General features: G+C 41.9%; 1 protein-coding gene across 3 annotated transcripts in view; it reads right to left on the bottom strand.

Moving 5' to 3' along the window:
* The window catches only part of LOC140185963 (serine/threonine-protein kinase 32C), a 270,736-nt gene that overhangs the window by 12,611 nt on the left and 237,825 nt on the right, over positions 1-20,300 (bottom strand). For all 3 annotated transcript variants that reach the window (XM_072239770.1, XM_072239771.1, XM_072239772.1), the window contains exons 7-8: positions 17,305-17,408; positions 17,095-17,211 (exon numbers count right to left, since the gene is read on the bottom strand). In XM_072239770.1, the coding sequence (XP_072095871.1) occupies positions 17,095-17,211; positions 17,305-17,408 (221 nt within the window). The remainder of the gene's footprint in view (positions 1-17,094; positions 17,212-17,304; positions 17,409-20,300) is intronic.

The following is a 20,300-nucleotide window of genomic DNA, read 5'->3' as shown; positions in this document are numbered from 1 at the left end:
TCGAGCCAGCAAGGGCATATGTTGACAAATGGATGCTAGTTTAAAACACAACTGAAACTCATTTAACAAGGTTTAAAGTTACAGCAGATTTTATACCAAACATAGTTAGTGAAAAAATATTAAAACACTCAAAGGTCTGATTTTCTTGCTGACCATGCTTGAGACTGTAGGGTATTAGCACAGCATATGATGGAAAGGAGTACTGTTGACAGCATCTTCTGGAGATTGGCCTTCAACTCACCACATGAAGTGTCAAAGGTTACTACCACTTTTTTGGGCTAATGAGGAAGAACGCTGAATATTTGGGGCCATGAGCTTCTCTGCTTACACAGACCTCCTGATCGTAGCAGAACATTGAGAAATTGCTCCAGGGAAGCAGAGAAGCTCATAAGCCCAAATAACGTATTCAGCATTGGGTCATGCCCAACTTATCTATGTTTATAACCCTGTTGTCCATTCAATGAATGTAATGCATTTCAGGGGATATCAATGAAACATTTTTTTTGGTTAGATCCCATATAAATGTATGGGTGTTGAACTTAAGAAAACACCAATCAAATTATACCTGTTTATCCAGTGAGGCGTTAGTGACAAAAGGACTGGCAGAATGGTGCCACGCACAAGAAGTGTCCTCAGTTGAAGAGGATTAGCTGTCCTAAAAGGGCTGGGCTGGACTGAAAGAGCAATGAAGGGAGAATGAGGTTGAGGGGTTGAGAGTTGAGGCGGTTGGGGGAGTGGTATAACAGAGAGTTTAAAAGCTGGCATGGGTATGTGTGGGACCTGGAGCTGATAATCAGAATACTTGGAAAACCTGGGAAAAGGTAGGGTAGAAGCATTTAGAGCAGCATTACAGGCCATGAGAAATAACTTGATGTGATGATGAATTAAAGCCTCCTTCCTTCACAAGGAAAAACGAAGCCTGGAGCCTGCCTTTCACAAGATGGGTCAGAGGCTGTAGTACGAGTTAGTGTGCTGCCTCTTCTACCAGATAATTGTTGGTAAATGCAATGTTAGCATTCACTTCGAGAGGAATAGAATATAAAAGAAAGTATCTAATGCTGAGGCTTTATAAGGCACTGGTCACTTCACACATGGAGTATTGTGAGCTTTTTTACGCCCCTTATCTAAGAAAGGATGTGCTGGAATTGGAGAGAGTCCAGAGGAGGTTCATGAGAACGATAACAGGAATGAAAAAGTTAATGTATAAGGAGTGTTTGATGGCTCTGGGTCCGTATTTGCTGGAGTTTACAAGAATGGGGAATCTCACTGCAACGAGCAAAAGTTCCCACTTGCTTCAAAAAGGCACAATTATACCAGTGCCTATGAAGAATAATGGGGGCTGCCTTAATGACTATCGCCCGGTAGCACACACATTGACAGTGATGAAATGCTTTGAGAAGTTGGTCATGACTAGACTGAACTCCTGCCTCAGCAAGGACCTGGACCCATTGTAATTTGCCTATTGCTACAATAGGTCAATGGCAGACGCAATCTCAATGGTTCTCCACACGGCTTTAGACCACCTGGACAACACAAACACCTACGTCAGGATGCTGTTCATCCACTATAGCTCAGCATTTAATACCATCATTCCCACAATCTTGATTGAGAAGTTACAGAACCTGGGCCTCTGTACCTCTCTCTGCAATTGGATCTTCGACTTCCAAACCAGAAGAGCACAGTCTGTGTGGATTGGTGATAACATATCTGCCTCACTGACAATCAACACTGGTACACCGCAGTGGTGTGTGCTTAGCCCACTACTCTACTTTCTATATACACATGACTGTGTGGCTAGGCATAGCTCAAATACCATCTATAAATTTGCTGACGATACAACCATTGTTGGTAGAACCTCAAGTGGTGACGAGAGGGCATACGGGAGTGAGATATGCCAACTAGTGGAGTGGTGCAGCAGCAACAACCTGGCACTCAACGTCAGTAAGACGAAAGAGCTGATTGTGGACTTCAGGAAGGGTAAGTCGAAGGAGCACATACCAATCCTCACAGAGGGATCAGAAGTGGAGAGAGTGAGCAGCTTTAAGTTCCTCGGTGTCAAGATCTCTGAGGATCTAACCTGGTCCCAACATTTCGATGTAGTCATAAAGAACGCAAGACAGCAGCTATACTTTATTAGGAGTTTGAACAGATCTGGCATGTCAACAAATACACTCAGAAACTTCTACAGTTGTACCATGGAAAGCATTCTGATAGGCTGTATCACTGTCTGGTGTGGAGGTGCTACTGCACAGGACTGAAAGAAGCTGCAGAAGGTTGTAAATCTAGTCAGCTCCATCTTGGGCACTAGCCTACAAAGCACCCAGGACATCTTTAGGGAGCGGTGTCTCAGAAAGGCAGCGTCCATTATTAAGGACCTCCAGCACCCAGGGCATGCCCTTTTCTCACTGTTGCCATCAGGTAGGAGATACAGAAGCCTGAAGGCACACACTCAGCGATTCAGGAACAGTTTCTTCCCCTCTGCCATCCGATTCCTAAATGGACGTTGAAGCTTTGGACACTACCTCACTTTCTTTAAATATACAGTATTTCTGTTTTTGAACATTTTTAAAAATCTATTCAATGTATGTAATTGATTTACTTGTTTATTTATTATTATGGTTTATTTTATTTATTATTTCTCTCTCTCTCTCTCTCTCTCTCTGTCTGCTAGATTATGAATTGCATTGAACTGCTGCTGCTAAGTTAACAAATTTCACGTCACATGCTGGTGATACTAAACCTGATTCTGATTCTGAAATCTATTGAGCATTATAAAGCCTAGATAAAGTGAATGTGAGAGGATGTTTCCAACGGTGGGGTGACTCTAAGACCAGAGAGCAAAACCTCAGAATAGAGGGTTGTCTCTTTAAAACAGACATGAGGAGGTATTTCTTTAGCCAGAGCGTGATGAATCTGTGGAATTCTTTACCACAGACTTCTGTGGCAGCCAAGTCACTGGATATATTTAAAGTGGAGGTTGATAGCTATTTGATTAGTAAGGGTGTCAAAGGTTACGGGGGAGGGGGTGCGGGAGGCAGAGCAATGGAGTTGGGAAGGAAAATAAGTCAGCCATACATGATGGAATGGCAGAGCAAACTTGGTGTGCTGAATGGCCTAATTCTGCTCCTTTGTGTTATGATTGTACAATGATGCCTCTGTTGCAGTAGTGTTTTGTAGAGGGAAGTTCCTTTAATCAAGAGTCACATTCCAGTTGTTGTTGACTTGTCTCTCATTGCTTGTTTCTCTAATACCTCACCATCTCATCCAGAAGCTAACCGAAGAGAAAAGCAATTTCTCCCAAGAGCTTTGCATGCATTGATACAGCAGCAGAAGAACTATATTCCTTCAACTTCTTTTGTGCATCTTGAATAATTTACTGTCAATGTTCTTGATTCAGTGAGAACCACTACACCATTTTGGCACACATGCTTCCAGTTTTAGCATTGTTCATCTTCTGTGGGGTTATTTTCAGACAGATTTTGACAGGCCTGCATCTATTTTCAAGAATTATATTTTACTGAGAATTTGCAGCTGTTTATTTCTGGTCATATCAGTCTTATTAAAGTAGAACCATCTAGTTTTCTAGTCACAAGTGCAATTTCTTGTTAGGAAAGGATTATCCGAGGATTATCGTGGGTCTAATGTGAGGTGATGCTCCTCTGGGTGCAGCACATTTTTTATTATTTCCTCAATTTATAGATTTGGGGATATAAAAATAGAAAAAGCAGATGTCAAAAGCAACAGAATAACACAAAGTCTTGAGTTGCAATCTTTGGAAAAAAAATTCCTTCTCTTTTGTAAAAAAAAATATACCTTTCAAACTAATTGATACCAAAGGCTCAACTTTAAAGAGTAAACCATCGATGTTTTGGGCTAAGACCCTTCATCAGTACCTGAGTCCTGATGAAGGGTCCTGGCCCTAAATGTCGACGGTTAACTCTTTTCCATAGGTACTGCCTGGCCTGCTGAGTTCCTCCAGTGTTTTGTGTATGTTGCTTGGATTTCCAGCATCTGCAGGTTTTCTCTTGCTCGATTTTAAAACTGTTTTCTTCCAGCAGAGAGCATCACACTATCAGTACTCTGCAGGCACACAACAGAAGATTTATAGACCAGTCATCTTAATGGAGAAAAAATGATCCACAATTTTCCCAACCAGAGTATCACTCCAGAAACACAGAAGGAACTCTCAACCATGATGCAACTCTGCTTCATTCTCGCCAACTGCCATGTTTGTAAAGGATGTCAAATATCCCAGTGATTGTAGACCAATGAGATAAGCGTGACAGACCATGAAATAGGCTTCGGCAGAATGCTTTCTTTGGCTCTTCTATTTGCCAGTGTTACTTGTTCTTTTACTTCCTTGCCTTAATTTGACCTTATTACCTTATGTACCAATAGAACACAAGTCATTAACCTGGAAATTTTGCTGCTGAGAAATTAGATTTTATGGCAAGGGTTCACAGCTTTTTTTAATGACATGGACCCCTACCATTAACTGAGGGGTCTATGAACCCCAGCTTGGGAAGCCCTGCTTTACGGTGTTAATTGGACAGAAGCAGGAAATAGGGTAGAGCCCAGTTATAACTTTAATTTCTCCCACTTTTGTACCTGTCCCAACTTTGCTATCATTTTCAGTAGTGGTTCCCACTAAAGATATATCAACGGTAGGGGCACTCGCTCAACCAAAGAAACTGGGAGCAAGCTTCATTTGAACATAGTTCTTTTTATACCTAAAGGATTTCAACTGGAGTTGAGCACTTCATAGGCAGTTCCTTCCAGGTGTCATTTAACACAGAGTGCACAACCAACGGCTGAAATATGTGTTGCTCCCCAGTCATGAAACTATTAATGAATAGGACGCAATTATACAATTACACGAGCACAGTCTAGTTAGTCATCAACACCTCTGCACTTACTCCCTATAATCGGTCTGGAAGAAATAATAAATTCTGAATAGATAATTGCTACAATTCTTCACTATGGCCACTTTTTAAGCAATACAATCAAATGCTTCTTTGTAGAATGTTATCCAATTTTGTAAGGTCTTTAACTTGGGGCTGGCTTGAAATTCACAACTAAAATTTTGAAACACTTTCAAAGATCATGTACCAGATGTGCAGACTGTTTTGATTAGCACCTACCTTGAGGAAAGATTAAACACATGCTTTGGGACTCCTTCAGACCTGCGTTTCAGTAGTACCGCTTCCGGACTTAGCAGCTATTTAAATTAAACCTGCCCTTTATAACTGTTTTTGACATATTTATAAACCTGTAACTATCAAATCAATTGACTTTACCTGGAGCTTCTGAAGCCAGACTAATTGGGATAACCAGAGTATCTTAATTAAGGTTGCATCTCCCAAAGCTGATGAGATGTGGGGAAAATAATTAGTTCGGCAGAACTACGAATTATTCATGATTTTAATCTTATGAAGAGTTAGCAACTTTTACCTGCCTAACTTTCTGCTTTATAGTTGAATGTTTATTTAGCTTTCAATAAATAAATTTGATTATTAAGCAATTGAGTCTGATGTCACCCTCCCTCCTTAAGGTCTGCAATCAGAAGACTCAAAAGCCACCTTTCTTTGAAAAAAGGTTGCCCATTCATTAGGCTGGGCTTAGCGCTAAACTTACCTTGCTTACTTAACTTGTGCTCATAGAATGCTCTTCAACCAAAGCAGACTTGGACACAGGCAATAATGCCATAATATGAATTGTGCTCTGTGTGTTTAGGCCCCCTGCTCTACATTCTTTCCACAAGACTGTGTGGCTAACCACAGCCCCAATGCCGTATTCAATTTTGCCGATGACACCACTATCGTTGCCCAATTCAAAGGTGGTGACATATCAGTATATAGGAGGAAAGATTTGTCAACAAATTTAGGCAGCCTGAAAAACCCCTCCACAATTCTGCTTGCAGATATAACTGCCAGGAATAAAACTAGTGGGGAGGGGCGAATAGACAAAGGGAATCATGGAGAGAATAATCTCTATGGACAGTGGAGAGTGGTGGACTGAGTATGGATGTGTTTGGTGGCAAGGTCCTGTTGAAGATTTTGGAAGTTGTAGAAAATGATGTGTTGGATGTGGAGGCTCTTGGGGTGGTAGGTGATGAGAAGAGGAACTCTATCCCTGTTAAGACAGCAGGAAGATGGGGTGAGGGCAGACGGTCAGGCAATGGAGGAGATATGGGTGAGGGCAGCATCCGTGATTGAGGAAGGGAAACCCCATTCTTTGAAGAAGGCAAATTTGATGGAAGTGACAAGCTCTTCATGGGGGCATGAAGCAGCACCAATGCAGATGTCAATGTAGCGCAGAAAGATTTGGGAAGCAGTATCAGGGACAACTTGAAACATGGACTGTTCCATGTAGCCAGTGAAAAGGCAAGTTTAGCTAGGGCCCATGTGACTATACCTTGAGTCTGGAGAAAATGGGAGGGGATTGAAGAGAAATGTTGAATATGAGGACTTGTTCCTCCAGACAGATAAAAGTGGCAGTAGAGGGAAACTGGTCAGGTCTGTTGTCGAGAAAGAAGCACAAGCTTTAAGGCCTTATTTATGGGGATATAAATGTATAGAAATGTACTGTATATGCATACACCTCCTTTCCCTTGACACTGTCATGGAGCTGGTGAAGGCTTCAGATTATGGAGTACATTGTAACCAAGTTATGCCTTATGCTGCAAGCTGATCCACAGCCAAGTATTGTAGTGCCAGTACCACACTTTATCCACTTAACTCTGATATATTGGGCTTGTCCAAGGCAATCACTTGAGACATCAGCAACAGAAACCAAACATCTGTTTGCAGATGTTCAGGCAAGCACTTGATGCCATATTAGTTCAAGTAATCTAACCCTCTTCCCAAGTAAATATTGCTGTGGGGGTCCTCACATCAGCTTTAGGTCCCTTATTTATGCTGTGAATTACTTTATATCATTAAGGCATCAGTTAGTCTTGCGAGACCATGGATCTGCGCCTGGAAAGTCTTCACTCTCCAGGGCGCAGGCCTGGGCCAGGTTGCATGGAAGACCAGTGGTTGCCCATGCTGCAAGTCTCCCCTCTCCACGACACCAATGTTGTCCAACAGCAGGGCATTAGGACCCATACAGCTTGGCACCAGTGTTGTAGCAGAGCACTGTGTGATTAAGTGCCTTGCTCAAAGACACAACACGCTGCCTCGGCTGGGGCTCGAACTCACGACCTTCAGATCGCTAGTCAAATGCCTTAACCACTTGGCCACGTGCCCACACATTATGTACTACAATTCGTCTACCGACAGAACCGGTCTACTGATGATGCCATAGCCATAGCACTACACACCGTACTCACTCACCTGGAGAAGAGGGATGCATACGTTAGAATGCTGTTTCTGGATTACAGTTCAGCACTCAACACCATAATTCCCTCCAGGCTTGACAGGAAGCTCAGAGACCTCGGCCTGCACCCCATCTTGTGCAACTGGATCCTAGACTTCCTATTAGCTCACCGACAGGTGGCAAGGATGGGCTCCCTTACCTCTACCCCTCTGACCCTCAACACAGGTGCCCCCCCCAGGGTTGTGTCCTGAGTCCCCTTCACTACTCCCTTTACACCCACAACTATGCTGCCACACCCAGCTTCGATCTGCTGATCAAATTCACAGATCACATGACTTTGATTGGCCTTATTTCCAGTTGTGATGAGACAGCTTACAGAGGAGAGGGTGACACCCTGACACAGTGGTGCCAAGGTAAAAAACCTCTCCCTCAATGTCCAAAAAACAAAAGAGCTGATTGTGGATTACAGAAAGAACAGAGACAGGCTCACACTAATCAACATCAGTGGGTCTGCAGCTGACAGGGTGAGTAGTTTCAAGTTCCTCGGTATACACATCACCGAAGATCTCACCTGGACTATACACACTGGCTCTCTGGCAAAAAAAAAGCACAACAGCATCTCTTCCACCTCAGGTTACTGAAGAAGTTTGGCATGAGCCCCAAAATCCTCAATATCTTCTATAGGGGCACCATCGAGATCATACTGACCACCTGTACCACCTCCTGGTAGGGGAACTGCACCAACCATGATTGCTGGGCACTGCAGAGAGTGGTACGGACAGCCTGGCTCATCTGTGGATGCAAACTTCCCTCTGTTACGGACATTTATGGCGGGTGCAGAAAGGAGGCCTGGAAGATCCTCGGGGACACCAGTCACCCCAACCATAAACTGTCTCTGCTGCTTCCATCTGGCAAGTGGTATCGCAGCATTAAAGCCAGGACCAACAGGCAATGGGACGGTTTCTTTCCACGAGCCGTTAGACTTATAAATTCACATGTCTGTACAGCACAATGGAATCGTAATGCCAAGATTTTTACTCCCTCACGTTGTGGGATGATGTAAAATTTAAATAAATTCAAATTCAAGTAACAGATCACAAGTTGGAAGCATGGGTGAATTCCCGTCACAGTAAGGAGCTCTGGAAAGCTGGACCGGTTTCACTGCTTTGCTTAACTTCATACCTATCTCCATTCATTTGGCACAGGTTCAAACGGCAGATTCCTAAATACAATTGCTAGGAAAATGTTGCATATATGAACTCGATTGTTGGACTTCCAAGGTTGATGAGTAGGCAGGAAATCATCAAACAGCCGGACCTTCATGATGTAAGGGATTGGAGACTTAGCTGCACGACACCAAATCTTGTGCAAATCTGTGTGTTGTTCAGCGTTCTCAAAGCAAGACTTCGCATGTTAATGAGATTAAAAGGTTAGCTTTACTTGCCACAAGTGCATGGAAAAATTGAAACATACAGTGAAATGCATCTTTTGCGTCAAATCAAATCAATGAGGATTGTGTCACCGCGCTTCCACTGCCAACATAACATGCTCATAACTCACTAACCCGAACTATAGGTATTTGGGACGTGGGAGGAAGCTGGAGCACCTGGAGGAAGCAAGGAAAACATGAAAAATTCCTTACAGGCGGCAATGGGAATTGAACCCATCGTTGATCGCTGGCTGGCATTTTAAAGCATGAGCTAACTCTACGCTACAAAAAATGGGGGTTGAGGTAATCAGGCTATTGAGGGTGAGAGGCTAGATAGTCTAAACTATCAGGAGGAGGAAAAAAGACCTGGGGAAATACAGCTGAGATGCCGCAGAACATATTCGGCTAGCATTAGCAGCCTTAGGGGAATGGGGGAGCAAAGGAAGGAGGGAAAATAGGAGAGAAGTGGAATAGAAGGACAGAAGGAAGCAGAGAAGGGTAGATGGGAAAGGCATTGTTGGCAGGGTGGGTACAGGCAGAGAGGGGATGGGAAGAAGCAGAGTAGGAGAGGCAAAGTTATGGGTGGAAAGGATGGTAGGGAGATAGAGAGAAGGTGGAGAGAAGGAGAGTGAAAGGATTTAGGATTGGTGACAGAATATTCAGTTAAAAGTGCATTAATCTTCATAAATAGCATTGAGTTGGAAACAATTAAATTCAGCTCTTGGTACAATCTATGCTTCGACACTCAAATTGGCATCTGTTTAGACAGTAACTTCTGAAGTCACTGGCCAGGAAAAATAGCTTAGAACAGAGAAACATTGTCACCCTTCGGTTTACACGTTTGGCTGCCAGCTGCTTGACTGGAAAGCACAAGACTCTGAAATCTACCTTTGTTTTCAGCAGGGATGGTTAGGGCTACAGCTGTCTGTGAACGAACTGTCAAGGGGTCTGTTCAACAGGGTGCAGTTGACATGACACCCCCACCTATGCTGGACTGCTTACAGCCTTGAGTGTGCCAGGGGTGATGAGGAATCACCAGGGTGTAGGGCTAGAGAGCAGGCATAAGACCATAAGATATAGGAGCAGAAGTAGGCCATTCAGCCCATCGAGTCTGCTCCGTCATTCAGTCGTGGACTGATCCAATTCTTGTGATTTCCTCAAAGAATTGCAGTAGGTTAGTCAGGCAGGATTTTCCTTTGTCCTAGCAAAAACTATCCATAGAGGTCCAGCCATACCTTTCCTTTGGGTCTAACTAATAGATATGATTTATAATTACAAACCAACTTCTAAAATTGTTGAAGTAATTAGAATATCATAATTGAGTTTTCATAGTTGGTAAAGAATGACCCACAATTCTCCTTCTTACCAAAGGGACCCACAGTTGAATTAGACTAATTAAAATGTTAAATAAAAATCAAATAGATTAACATTCTCAATCTTAAGAACTCTTAAGTCGATTGAAATCTCTTTCCTAATATTAAGCACTAATGCATTGCTTTAGAATCTAATGCAATGCAAATGTTAGATGAAATATGGTACAAAACACAGTGACTTAGAAATTTGTTTACTCTAAATTCAATGCACTAAAACATAATTACCAGTAGATTTTAAAAGTTACTGAAAGGCTGTCACTTTTCATCACAACCAGCGCTAGTATTTTACTTTACCTCATACTGCCTTTCATGAAAGCTGGTGCGGTCTACCAAATATTGACTAAAAGATCAGATTAACTTTAATTGTCACATGTACATTGAAACATACATAGTGAAATGAGTCGTTGCATCGAACCATCGAACGTTGCCAAGCTTCCAGTGCCAGCACATCATGCTCACAACTCACTATCCCTGTGGGAGGAAACTGGAGCACCCAGTGAAAGCCCAAGCTATCATGGAGAGAACATACAAACTGCTTACAGGCGGCATTGGGAACCGAACCTTGATCTTACAGCTGACACTGTAAAGTATTGTAGTAACTGCTATGCCACTGTGCCACCTTCAATGAATGACATTTTTGGGTGTTTGCTAGCCAGGGCAGTACGAAATGAAGAGCAAGCTGTTGCCCATGTAGCGGCACGGACGTCACAGGCACCAGCAGCGTCACCTGACATTCCCCATGTCTGTCCCAGCTGCAGTAAGACCATAAGACCATACGATATAGGAGCAGAATTAGGCCATTCGGCCTGTCGAGTCTGCTCCGCCATTTCGTCATGGCTGATCCATTTTCTTTCTCAGCCCCAATCTCCTGCCTTCCTCCTGTATCCCTACATCCCCAGACTAATCAAGAACCTATCAACCTCTCCTTAAATATACATAGACTTGGCCTCCATAGTCGCCTATGGCAATGAATTCCACAGATTCACCACTCTCTGGCTAAAGAAATCCCTCATCTCCATTCTAATTGGACATCCTCTGGTCTTATACTCCCCCACCATAGGAAACATCCTCACCACATCCATTCTATTGAGGCCGCCCCTGCCATTCTTCTGAATTCATTTGAGCACAGGCCCAGAGCCTACAATCATACAGAATTAGAATCTTGATCGGGGAGAAAAATTGAAACCTAGTACCTCTTGGTTTTAATGCTTCCAGACCAAATACTTAACTTCACCATTTCTGGCCTTTCTACAAAGAGCTTTATAATATTGAACTTCAGTGCAAATGAATTTCCTTTGTCATAAAAACACTATGAAGAAGCCAACCCCAGGTTGAAGGGGCGGCACCTCTATAATTTGATGTCATAGTCTGGATGACAAAGCAGTCACAAAGGATAAACTCCCACAGCCCGATGATCCTCTGATTTCAGTCCCACATGTTCTATATTCTATTGGCTGTTCAGTGTTTTCTGTCTGGCTTTAGTTAAATGGAGATCTGTTTTGGCACTTTTCAAAGTTGCTCTGACCTCAGCCCTTAATTATAATAATAAAACACAAACCAGCACACAGACAACATCCCTGCAATCATAATAAGAGGAAACCAAGGAGAGGGAGTGAGCCACCAGATTTACTAAACAACATGAAATTGGGCTTTTGTGCCCTGGAGGTTAATAAAGGCAAGAGCTGCTGACAGAGCTCATGATGAGTATCCAATATCTTTCCATCAGTCAGGTGGCAATCACGACTTAATAGTATCCGGTATCAAAGGCTAGCACAATGAAAGCAGCCAGACTTTATGAAGTAGATTGTGTGATTCTCTGGATGTTCCTAGGTGGTAGGGTAACTGCCCACTATGAACTGCCTCTCATATGCAGGCAAGCAGCAGAGTCTGGGGGAGTTGATAGGCACATGGGGAAAAGAATGGGATTAGTGTAAGTGGGAGCTTGATGATTGATGTGCACTTGATAGGCCAGAGGGCCAGTTCCTGTAGCGATTGACTATAAAATATGCCTCATGGTATTTTGCTATGAATAAAATTGTATATTGCATTACCATAAAAGCACAACATGCTTTTAAGAAGTTACTTCTATTTTTAATGCTTCCAGACCAAATATTTAACTTCACCATTTATGGCCTTTCTACAAAGAGCTTTATAATATTGAATTTCAGTGCAAATGAATTTCCTTTGTCATAAGGCAGTGACACATCTGGCGAGCATCTGGTTCAATTTTATGTGGCTCTTCTAGTTTTCATTGCATGTACTGTAGAAGTCACAGCGAAAGCTATTCAGCTAAATAGGTCAGGCTACCAACAGAATACTGAATCTCTCATCTTTTCCAGGCAGAATTAATGTTGTCTGGCATGATAATCCTTTTTTATGAATCAGCATGACAAAGCTAATATTTGATGTTCATAAATAAAAGAGATTCTTTAGATGCTGGAAATCCAGAGTAACACACAATATTATTCACTATTTGTGCATATATTAAGTTGGCAATATGAAAGCAACCATTTTTCAAAATAATTAATTTTAATAATAATAAAATAAGAGATTGAATTCCTTAATCATACTAAACTTTAATAATAAATAGAAATAAATCCGTAGTATCCAGGACATTTTCAAGAAGCGATGCCCCAAAAATGGTGGCATCCATCATTATGAACCCCCATCACCCAGGTCATGCCTTAGAAACATAGAAATGTAGAAAATAGGTGCAGGAGTAGGCCATTCGGCCCTTCGAGCCTGCACTGCCTTCAGTACGATCATGGCTGATCATCCAACTCACAATCCTGTACCTGCCTTCTCTCCATACTCCCTGATCCCTTTAGCCACGAGGGCCATATCTAACTCCCTCTTAAATATAGCCAATGAACTGGCCTCAACTGTTTCCTGTGGCAGAGAATTCCACAGATTCACCACTCTCTGCGTGAAGTAGTTTTTCCTCATCTCGGTCCTAAAAGGCTTCCCCTTTATCCTCAAATTGTGACCTCTCGTTCTGGACTTCCCCAACATCGGGAACAATCTTCCTGCATCTAGCCTGTACAGTCCTTTTAGAATTTTATATATTTCAATCAGATCCCCCCTCAATCTTCTAAATTCCAGAGAGTATAAGCCTAGTTGATCCAGTCTTTCATCATATGAAAGTCCTGCCATGCCAGGAATCAATCTGGTGAACCTTCTTTGTATCTCCTCTATGGCAAGAATGTCTTTCCTCAGATTAGGGGACCAAAACTGCACACAATACTCTCAGTGTGGTCTCACCAAGGCCTTGTACAACTGCAGTAGTACCTCCCCGCTCCTGTACTCGAATCCTCTTGCTATGAATGCCAGCATACCATTCGCCTTTTTCACCTCCTGCTGTGTCTGCATGCCCACTTTCAATGACTGGTGTATAATGACATTCAGGTCTCGTTGCACCTCCCCTTTTCCTAATCGGCTGCCATTCAGATAATAATCTGTTTCCCTGTTCTTGCCACCAAAGTGGATATCCTCACATTTATCCACATTAAATTGCATCTGCCATGAATCCCCCCCACTCACCTAACCTATCCAAGTCTCCCTGCATCCCCTTAGCATCCTCCTCACAGCTAACACTGCCGCCCAGCTTCGTGTCATCCGCAAACTTGGAGATGCTGCATTTAATTTCCTCGTTTGCACACTAATCTCCTGTGTGGGACCTTATCAAAAGCCTTTTGAAAATCCAAATATACCACATTCACTGGTTCTCCCCTATCCACTCTACTAGTTACGTCCTCAAAAAATTCTATGAGATTCGTCAGACATGATTTTCCTTTCACAAATCCATGCTGACTTTGTCCGATGATTTCACCGCTTTCCAAATGTGCTGTTATCACATCTTTGATAACTGACTCTAGCAATTTCCCCACCATCGATGTCAGGCTTACCGGTCTATAATTCCCCGGTTTCTCTCTCCCTCCTTTTTTAAAAAGCGGGATTACATTAGCCACCCTCCAATCCTCAGGAACTACTCCAGAATCTAAAGAAAAATAATCACTAATGCATCCACTATTTCTTGGGCTACTTCCTTAAGCACTCTGGGATGCAGACCATCTGGCCCTGGAGATTTATCTCCCTTCAATCCCTTCAATTTACCTAACACCACTTCCCTACTAACATGTATTTCCCTCAGTTCCTCCATCTCACTAGACCCTTGGTCCCCTACTATTTCCGGAAGATTATTTATGTCCTCCTTAGTGAAGACAGAACCAAAGTAGTTATTCAATTGTTCGGCCATGTCCTTGTTCCCCATGATCAATTCACCTGTTTCTGACTGTACATTTGTCTTAACCAATCTTTTTCTTTTAACATATCTATAAAAGCTTTTACAGTCAGTTTTTATGTTCCCTTCCAGCTTTCTCTCATAATCTTTTTTCCCTTTCCTAATTTTGCCCTTTGTCCTCCTCTGCTGGACTCTGAATTTCTCCCAGTCCTCAGGTGTGCCGCTTTTTCTGGCTAATTTGTATGTTTCTTCTTTGGAATTGATACTATCCCTAATTTCCCTTGTCAGCCACGGGTGCACTACCTTCCCTGGTTTATTCTTTTGCCAAACTGGGATGAACAATTGTTGTAGTTCATCCATGCGACCTTTAAATGCTTGCCATTGCATATCCACCGTCAACCCTTTAAGTATCCTTTGCCAGTCTATCTTAGCTAACTCACATCTCATACCTTCAAAGTTACCCTTCTTTAAGTTCAGAACCCTTGTTTCTGAATTAACTATATGACTCTCCATCTTAATGAAGAATTCCACCGTATTATGGTCACTCCTACCCAAGGGGCCTTGCATGACAAGATTGCTAATGAACCCTTCCTCATTCTCAATACCCAGTCCAGAATGGCCTGCTCTCTCGTTGGTTCCTCGACATGTTGGTTCAGAAAACTACCCCGCATACATTCAAAGAAATCCTCTTCCTCAGCACCCTTACCAATTTGGTTCACCCAATCTATATGTAGATTGAAGTCACCCATTATAACTGCTGTTCCTTTATTGCACGCACTTCTAATTTCCTGTTTAATGCCATCCCCAACCTCACTACTACTGTTAGGTGGCCTGTACACAACTCCCACCAGCGTTTTATGCCCCTTAGTGTTATGCAGCTCTACCCATATCGATTCCACATCCTCCCGGCTAATGTCCTTCCTTTCTATTGCGTTAATCTCCTCTCTAACCAGCAATGCCACCCCACCTCCTTTTCTTTCATGTCTATCCCTCCTGAATATTGAATATCCCTGAATGTTGAGCTCCCATCCTTGGTCACCCTGGAGCCATGTCTCTGTGATCCCAACTATATCATATTCATTAATAACTATCTGCACATTCAATTCATCCACCTTGTTACGAGTGCTCCACACAAAGCCTTCAGGCTTGCTTTTACGTCACTCTTAGTCCTTATACAATTATGTTGAAAAGTGGCCCTTTTTGATTTTTGCCCTGGATTTGCCAGCCTGCCACTTTTATTATTCACCTTATTACTTTTTGCTTCTACCCTCATTTTACACCCCTCTGTCTCTCTGCACTTGTTCCCATCCCCCTGCCACATTAGTTAAAATCCTCCTGAACAACAGTAGCAAACACTCCCCCTAGGACATTGGTTCCAGTCCAGCCCAGGTGCAGACCGGCCTTGTTCTCATTGTTACCATCTGGAAGGAGGTACAGAAGCCTGAAGAGACACAATGATAAAGGAACAGCTTCTTCCCCTCTGTCATCCGATTTCTAAATGGACTTTGAACCATGAACACTACCCCACTACTCCTTCATTTCCGCTTTTGCTCTACTTGTTTAACTATTTGATATATACGTACTTACTGTAATTCACAGCTTTTTTTCTATTATTATGTATTGCATTGTATTGCTGCAACATAACAAGAAATTTCACAACATATGCCAGTAATATTAAACCTAGTTCTGATGTGATTTTTTTTTGTCTTAACAATAAGTAATTTTGTTACAGTAAAACATGTTGTCATAATGGTTCGTGCAATTACCAGTCAATATCGCCTGCAACTAAAATGAGTGACAGGAATGAAAGTTGAATCAGTTGTAAATGTGTCCAGTCATTACACCAAAATATAATATTTACAATGCAAACAATATGTAAGAGTTTCATTCATCCCTTCATTATATTGTTAACCTTAATCTGCTGACGACCATTCCCATTTGGCCCGAGAAGGACCAAAGACCCCAGACCCATCCACCTTTTGGTGCCTCTTACTACTGAGTGGTATCTTCAGACTTGGTTGCTTATTTCTGCTTACCAATAAAATGTTTGCCTCACTTTATACCATTTTAGTGTCAATCCCAGACGTATGATATAATGCTATAGACTCAGAAATATCTTAAGGAAGTTGCACTATATCCCTCCTTGTCCTCCTCTGCGCTAGTTAAGCAGGCACTAACTAGCCAGAGCAAGGGTGCTCTGATTCTTTCTGATTGATGATCCTTCTATCAGCAGTCAATCAGTAAACCAATGACATTGAACCCACTGAAGGATTCAATATATTGTTGGGTGCACATAAGATGGGGACAAAACTTCTTTGTCATTAACGTAGTTATTCACTCAATCTAGATATCATATTCCTCTGGATACAAATTCCACGATTGAAATCCCAGAACTGCATGTGATGCACCGGGTTACATTAAGTATACACGGCAAAAATGTAAAATGACCTTTAGCCCATTTGTCTATGTTATATTATTGCTTTACTCGTTTTACACTCTTTTATCTAACACCATCAGAATATTATTCTACTCCTTTCTGTCTCAAATGTTTCAACAGCATATAAATAATGTCTTAAGGTCATTTCCTTGCTTCTTTATTGAATGATGCTCAATATAAACACCTTATTATGCTTGTTTACTCTAGCAGTATGCAAATGTGTCTTAGAATTTGCCAGCAAAGCACATAGATATCATCATCACTATTATGAAAGTCATTTTAGCTAATCAAGTCTTACCTTTCTTAACAAAGTAACAACTTCCTTTGTCCAAGTACAGGAGTATTGTACACTGACTGTACTGAATAACTGAATGAGGGATTCAACTGTAATACTAGAATGGATATCATATGGTCTCTAAAAATTAAAAAAACATATTGTCAGTGAACTAGAATATGGCCACCATCAATAACATCTACCAAAAAGTGCAGAAATTGGAGAACAATATACCCATCCTCGAAGAAGTTCATAAGCAGTGACTCCCAGTGACCACCAATCAACCTCAAATGAGTATCCCGTTCCACCGTTGACAAAGGAGTGGAAGATCTCTGGAGCTACAAACAGCAAAAATGAATTGAAGTTACAAAATAAATTCACTTTGCAATCATAAACAATTAGTGAATAAAAAGTGATACATGTTGAAAACATTTGGAATTTTTGCAAGTGACAATTTTGTCAAACTTAGCAGCCAAAATGGAAGTTCTTTATAAATCCAGACAACTGTTTAGAGAAAAAAAACCATTGCGTTATTTGTTGCATTATTCTAATAGGAACAGATCTTTTTCACACCTTGAACCATTTTTTTTTGTTATTAGAGCATCTGCGGCTGGCAGGTGTTCAACTCCTTGCCAAGATATGAAATAAGCACATTTACAGAAAGTGCTGGCATTATCATTATGTTAAATGTGATAAAATGTGAAGGATGAGTAATACTTCCTCATATGGATGTCTATAAGGCTTCAAGGTCAGCTGGCACATGCAATCCTGCCAGAAAACCTGAGGAGAAATGATTAGGAAAACACCAGATTTCTCTCTTTTTTTTCTCCTATGCTTTACCTGACCTGAAAGTGTCCATTGTTAATACTTGAAAAGTTGAAATCATAATATATAATTAGGAACAAAATTTAAATTTTACGGCAATTATTTAATTTCGTAGCAAAGGCAATGTGAGTCAAGAATACCAAAACTCTTGCAATATTTATTCCTTTGGGGCTTCTTTAGCTTTACTAGAAAGCTTCTATTTTGTTTGCTTTTAATTGGTTGAAATTATTTTTTGTAGAGTATAAGCAATGGGATAATACATGTGTGTAATAAAATGTGGCGGTTTAACTTTTCAAAATAGGTAGATTTGGATCAGCAGAATAATTAAAAGCTAAACGTAATGTAGAAAAGCTCAGCACAGTACAGGCCATTTGGCCCATACTATTTTGCTGATCCTTTAACATACTCAATAGGTTTCAACAGATACATTTAATATCAGAGAAGTGTATACAATATACATCCTGAAATTCTTCTCCAAGATCAATTTAACCCTTCCCTCCAATAGCCCTCCAATTTTTTTTTAATGCATGTGCCTATCCATGAGTCCCTTAAATACCCTTAATGTATCTACCTCTACCACCACCCTGGCAGTAAGTTTCACACACCCAGCAATCTCTGTGTAAGAAATTACCTCTGATATCTCCCCTCCACTTTCCTCTAAACAGCTTAAGGTTATGCCACCTCATGTATGTCCAATCATCTTGTAGACCTCTATCAAGACACCTCCCATTCTCCTTTGCTCCAAAAGGAAAAAACTCTCACTCACTCAACCTGTCTTCAGGTCATGTGCTCTCTAATCCAGGCAGCGTCCTGGTATATCTCCTAAGCACCCTCTCTAAAGCTTGCATATGCTTTTCATACTGAGGGCACCAGAACTGAACACCAAGTGTGATCTAATCAGGGTTTTATAGAGCTGCAGCATTACCTCACAGTTCTTGAACACAATCCCTCAACTAACGAGCACACCACACGCCTTCTTAACCAGTATCAAATTGTGCTGCAGACTTGAGAGAAACAATGGATGTGGACCCCAAGATCTCTTTGTTCCTCCAGATTTAAGAACCCTGCCATTAGCCCTGTAGTCTGCCTTCAAGTTCAATCTTCCAAAGTGAACCACTTCATATTTTTCCAGATTGAACCCCATCTGCAACTTAGTCCAGTTCTGCATCCAATCCATTCAATGTCCCATTTTAACCTATAACAACCTTCTACACTGTCTGCAACACCACCAACCTTTGTGCCATCTGCAAACATACTTATCCACCCTTCCACTTCTTCTTCCAAATCATTATAAAGATCAGAAAGAACAGGGTCCCCAGAACAGATCCCTACAGAACACCACTGGTCACTGATCTCCAGGCAGAACACACTCCATCTGCTACTACCCACTGCCTTCGATGGGAAAGCCAATTTATAATCCATGCAGCAATATTTCCCTGAATCTTATGCCTCCTGATTTTATAAATGAACTGACCATTGGAAATCTTGTCAAAGAAAAGTACAGCACAGAAACACGCTATTTGGCCCATCTAGTCCATGCTGAACTATTTAAACTGCCTACTCTAATTGATCTGCCCCAGGACTGTAGCCCTCAATATCCCTGCTATCCAGGTACCTATCCAAACTTCTTGGAAATGTTGACATCTAGCTCACATGCACCAGTTGCACTGACAGCTCATTCCACACTCTCATAACCCTCTGACTGAAGAAGTTTCCACTCTTGTTCCCCTTAAACTTTGTACCTTTCACACTTACCCCATGACCTCTGGTTGTAGTCCCACCAACACCCAGTGGAAAAAACCTGCTTGCATTTACCCCATATATAGGCATCCGTTAGTCTCGTGAGACCATGGATTTGCGCCTTGGAAGGTTTCCAGGGAGCAGACCTGTGCAAGGTTGTATGGAAGACCGGCAGTTGGCCATGCTGCAAGTCTTCCCTCTCCATGCCACCAATGTTGTCCAAGGGAAGGGCACTAGGGCTGATACAGCTTGGCACCGGTGTCGTCACAGACCAATGCATGGTTAAGTGCCTTGCTCAAGGACACAACACACTGCCTCAACTGAGGCTCAAACTAGCGACCTTCAGATCACTAGACTGATGCCTTAACCACTTGGCCACGTGCCAACATTACCTCATATAGATACCCAACAAAATTTTGTATACCTCTATCAAATCTTCTCTCAATCTTCTATGTTCCAAGGAATAAAATCCTCACCTATTCAGTCTTTCCATACAACTCAAGACCTGGCAACATCCTTGCAAATTTTCTCTGTACTCTTTCAACCTTATTTAAATCTTTGCTGTAGGTAGGTGCCCAAAACGGCACACAATACTTCAAATTAGGCCTCACCACTGTCTTACACAACTTCAATGTCTTACTAAAATCTGAATACACCACATCCAA

Source organism: Mobula birostris, chromosome 21 (assembly GCF_030028105.1).
Source record: "Mobula birostris isolate sMobBir1 chromosome 21, sMobBir1.hap1, whole genome shotgun sequence".
NCBI lineage: Eukaryota > Metazoa > Chordata > Chondrichthyes > Myliobatiformes > Myliobatidae > Mobula > Mobula birostris.
The sequence above is the reverse complement of the archived record's forward strand: the minus strand, read 5'-3'. Positions and strand labels throughout refer to the sequence as shown.